Below are 4,734 nucleotides of genomic sequence, written 5' to 3' on the forward strand. Positions count from 1 at the left end.
GTGTGTGTGTGTGTGTGTGTGTGTGTGTGTGTGTGTGTGTGTGTGTGTGTGTGTGTGTGTGTGTGTGTGTGTGCGCGCGTACCTTAGCACCGGTGTCCCTGACCCCCAGGGTCCTGACGGTGTAGTAGGCCAGGGTCTGGGTGCTCCTCAGGGTTACCTGGTAAGGTCCGTACTCCTCCTGGTTCTCCTCCGGCCAGTACTGCTCACACTTGGTCTGCGCAGGAAACAGGAAGCGCACAGGAAGTGACGTCAGGGGGAGGCGGGGCTTGAGAGGCAGGCGTACGTGTATCGCCCGTCCGTCTGTGCATGCGTATGTACGCATGTGTGCGTATGCACGTGCGTGTGCGTCCGTGGGTGTGTGTGTGCGTCCGTGCGCGTGCGTGCGTGCGTGCGTGCGTGCGTGCGTGCGTGCGTGCGTGCGTGCGTGCGTGCGTGCGTGCGTGCGTGCGTGCGTGCGTGCGTGCGTGCGTGCGTGCGTGCGTGCGTGCGTGCTTCGCGTGCGTGCTTCGTGTGTGCGCGTGTACGTAAGCGTGGGTGTCCGTGTCCCCGGGCTCTCCTACCCGGCCCTTCTCCTTGAGGTTGGTGATCATGACGACCACGCCGATGTTCTGCTGCAGGACCATCCTCCAGAAGTCCTCCCGGCCCGATCTCAGCGGCCCCTGGGTGGCGATGTAGGCCCGACTCCGCTCGTAGCCCTACCCCCCCCCCCCCCCCCCCAGCCCCACAGACACCCAGCGGACCAGAGGTCAGAGGTCAGCGGCTTTGTTTACACAGCACCAGGTCAACCACGTCAGGCCAGCGAGAAGGACTGAGGATCTTACCCCCCCTCTCCTCCTCTCAGCTCCCCTCCCCTCAACTCTTATCCTCCCTTCCCCTCATCGCATCACATTTCAACTCAACTCCCCTCTCCTCTCACCTCTCCTTTTCACTCCCATCCTTTCACCTCACCCCACATCTCCTTCTGTCCTTCCTCCTCCTCCTCTCCTCTCCTATCCCCTGCTCTCCCCTCTCTTCTCTCCCCTCCCCTCACCTCTCCCCTCTCCTTCACCTCCCCTCACCTCTCCCCTCTTCTTCTCCTCTCCCTCTCCTCCCCTACCCTTTCCCACTCCTCTCTCCCCCCTCTCCTCTCCTCTCCCCCCCTCTCCCCTCCTCCCCTCCCCTCCCCCCCATTGTAACAGTGACTCACGTCGATAAAGTTGGCGTTGATGTAATCCCCGGCCCGGCCGTCTCGGTCCTGACCGCTGCACAGCTTCACTCGGCTGTGGTCGTCTGCACAACAAGGGGGTGACGTAGTGGGTTGGACAGGGGGTGATGTCATGGTTTGAACAGGATGTGATGACACGGATCTCAATTAACTTTTCAATTTGTAATTGAAAACAGAACTCAACGAGGAAATGGGAGGAAAATACCTGGATCACATCAGTATTAGTATTGTGGATTATAAGTAGTGATACATATTGTTCCTACAGGCTATGCTTTACTGTAAAAGTGCTCTTATAGGCCATGCATTTTAAACTCTGCTCTAACAGGCCAGTATGTTGATGTAGCGGACTACTGTACTATAGTGGTGGTTTTGACACATTGATTCATGTTAAGCTGCTCTTACAGGCCAGTATGTTGATGTAGCGGTTCTTGCTGCGGTTGTCTGGATGGTTGGAGCTCTCAGTGCTAATGCCCATCTCCACTGTGCACGCCTGCACCTCCTGCAACACACACACACACACACACACACACACACACACACACACACACACACACACACACACACACACACACACACACACACACACACACACACACACACACACACACACACAAATGAAACCAAGTTCTTTGCACATACACACAATTCAATGTGAAACCAGCATAAAACCAATCCAAAAGACTTAAAGCTAGGGAAGGCAATCAGACAGAGCCACAGACACTTGATTCTATACTTTTTTTTTGTCCGAGCATTTGCGTCTTTGACTGTTGTGAGGATTTAAAGAGAATTTCACAGAATATGAAAAAAAAAATGCTTCGAAAATAAATTGCCTACCCTACCTTTAAGGTCGAGAGAGAGTAAGAGGATGTGATTGACGCTACTGTGGCGCCACCATGTGGCTCATCACTGGGGTAGGGATGGGTGCACTTTAACAACGGATGATTTCATTATGTTTTTTATTACGTTATCGCATGCAAGCTACCTTGTGGAAGAATGTATCCGGGCTAATAAGTTCTTTAAATGATGTACAACAATAATGTTTGAATTTGAACCCCTGAATTCCTTAAATTGAGGCATTATTATTTATTATTCAAAAGGTCAGGTCCTGAGGCTGTCATCGCAGATCGTGACGTCAAACTTCCAAAATTCAGATTAATGATATTGTGATTTCTTTCTAGCACAGTAACTAAAATAGGACAAAGAAACACAGAGACTACATGTGTAGTGAGGGGGAGGGGGGAGGGGGGAGGGGGGAGGGGGGGGAGGGGGCGGGGCTTACCTCGTAGGCCTGGGTGACAATCTAATGGAAGACGACAGGAGGATGCAGAAGGGCACAGTGGTGACGGTGGTGGTGGTGGTGGTGGTGGTGGGGTCAGGGGTCAAGGGTTCAGGGATGGTAAGGGAAGTGAACATGGGGGAGAGGAAATGTAAGACAGATGGAGAGACATAGACATTAATGTGGGCAGACAGGACACACAGACAGACAGAACAGACAGACAGACAGACAGAGGGGTCAGTGCAGGTACGTGGATGGGTAGAGATACACACTATGACAACTAGTACACACTACTGATGCTACGACTAAGATAGGGTTGTACACTAAACATTAAACAGGCACTCTTCTTCGTTTCTGGGCTATTGATATTCACTTCCTCGCCTTACCCCCAACATTGCAGTTTGGTTAAGGGGGTAAAGTTCTGATCAACACGCTGAATGATATAAAGAAACTTTTATTGTGAAGTTTCACTCAAGTCAGCTGTGAGAGCTCAACCTTGAGGGTGAAACAGTCCCCATGGGGTCACAAATAATTGGTGTTATTTTGTTCCATATAAGGGTTGTAAACCTAAATTAATTCATTAATTTGCCTCGGCCATTTATTTATATACTTTATTGGAACCTATTGCCGACTACACATACCCATGTTGCTTTACATTCAGTTACACAAGGTGCCTAAAGTAGTCTCAAGGACACTAATTAAACACAAACCAAAAATAACAACTTGTTTTAATCACTGCTAGAATGAGTTGTCCCTGCATTACAATGTCAATGACTCATGAACCGCCTAGCCCATTGCCATAGGTTTTAAACCAAGTGAGCTGACTCAAATCTGTTATTTTTTCCCCAAATAACATGAATACATAAGGAAAATAATAAATTAATAAATAATGCCTCAAACTAACAACCACAAAATAATAACACCAATGAAAACAGAAAGCCAAGAAAGACACAGACCGATATCTCTTCTACATTAACTACGTCTACATTCACGTTGATGAAGTCGAATCAGCGTAGAACAGAGCGAGATTGCTTTTACATTAACTGCATCTACATTAACTACATCTACGTTCAGGCTAATGAAGTAGAATCAACGTAGAACACACAGATCTAGATTGGTTCTACATTCTACATTCTCTCCAGATTGGCGCGTACCTCAACTCCTGGGGGAAGGTGTTGGAGGTGTGGAGCTCCAGCACGTGCTTCACAAACTGCTTCACCGTCATTGGCTCGTGGCCGTCTGACGCGGGGACAGGAGAGTTACAAGCAGTTCAGAAAAATGTTTGCTAAAAAACACTTTGAAATGTGGTTGACAAAGTGTGTGTGTGTGTGTGTGTGTGTGTGTGTGTGTGTGTGTGTGTGTGTGTGTGTGTGTGTGTGTGTGTGTGTGTGTGTGTGTGTGTGTGTGTGTGTGTGTCTCTGTCTGTATATTGTTCTTTCTTTCTGTTTGTCTGATTGCGGTTCTTTCTGATTGTCTGATCGTGGTTCTGGCTGTCTGTCTGTCTTTCTGATTGTGGTTCTGTCTGTCCGTCTGATTGTGGTTCTGTCTGTCTGTCTGATTGTGGTTCTGTCTGTCTGTCTGTCTGTCTGTCTGATTGTGGTTCTGTCTGTCTGTCTGTCTGTCTGTCTGTCTGTCTGTCTGTCTGTCTGTCTGTCTGTCTGTCTGTCTGTCTGTCTGTCTGTCTGTGTCACCTGTAGCCAGGATCACAGGTGTGGATGGGACGGACGTGGCTTTAGGCAGCATGTTGTCCTCTGAGTAGAAGTTGGCTGTCTGAAAGCAGTTCCTATGTGAGAAGAGAAGAAGAGATGAAGGAAGACACGTCATCAGAACCCATGACACAGTTATACTTTAACGATCATCACCGAGTGGCCCCACAGATACACCAGACACACATATGTTCAGCATCGCTTCATATGACAACTGTGTGTCTGTGCAACTGCATGTGTGTGTGTGTGTGTGTGTGTGTGTGTGTGTGTGTGTGTGTGTGTGTGTGCATGTCTGTGTGAGTCTGTGTCTACATGTGTGCATCTTTCTGTGGGTATGTGTGCGCCTGCGTGTGGGCGTTAGGGTGTCTGCGTGCATCTGCATGTGTGTGTGTGTGTATGCGTCTACAAGTGTGTTTGTGTGTGTGTGTGTGTTTGTGTGTGTGCGCGTCTACAAGTGTCTGCATCTGCATGTGTGTGCGTGTGCATGTGTATGTGTGTGTGTGCATCTACAAGTGTGTGGTGTGCGTATGTGTGCATCTGCATGTGTG

At 49.2% G+C, this 4,734-nt stretch overlaps 1 protein-coding gene across 2 annotated transcripts in view; it reads right to left on the reverse strand.

Moving 5' to 3' along the window:
- The window catches only part of ptprz1b (protein tyrosine phosphatase receptor type Z1b), a 10,693-nt gene extending 7,380 nt beyond the window's left edge, over window positions 1–3,313 (reverse strand). The window contains exons 1-5 of one of the 2 annotated variants that reach the window (XM_060049541.1): window positions 2,484–3,313; window positions 1,607–1,703; window positions 1,187–1,269; window positions 561–695; window positions 83–214 (exon numbers count right to left, since the gene is read on the reverse strand). In XM_060049541.1, the coding sequence (XP_059905524.1) occupies window positions 83–214; window positions 561–695; window positions 1,187–1,269; window positions 1,607–1,679 (423 nt within the window). In that variant the 5' untranslated portion in view covers window positions 1,680–1,703; window positions 2,484–3,313. Of the gene's footprint in view, window positions 1–82; window positions 215–560; window positions 696–1,186; window positions 1,270–1,606; window positions 2,253–2,483 lie in introns of those variants that run through there. The other variant, XM_060049539.1, reaches the window with a different exon arrangement.
- Window positions 3,314–4,734: the final 1,421 nt, after the last annotated feature.

Source organism: Gadus macrocephalus, chromosome 4 (genome assembly GCF_031168955.1).
Source record: "Gadus macrocephalus chromosome 4, ASM3116895v1".
Classification (NCBI taxonomy): domain Eukaryota; kingdom Metazoa; phylum Chordata; class Actinopteri; order Gadiformes; family Gadidae; genus Gadus; species Gadus macrocephalus.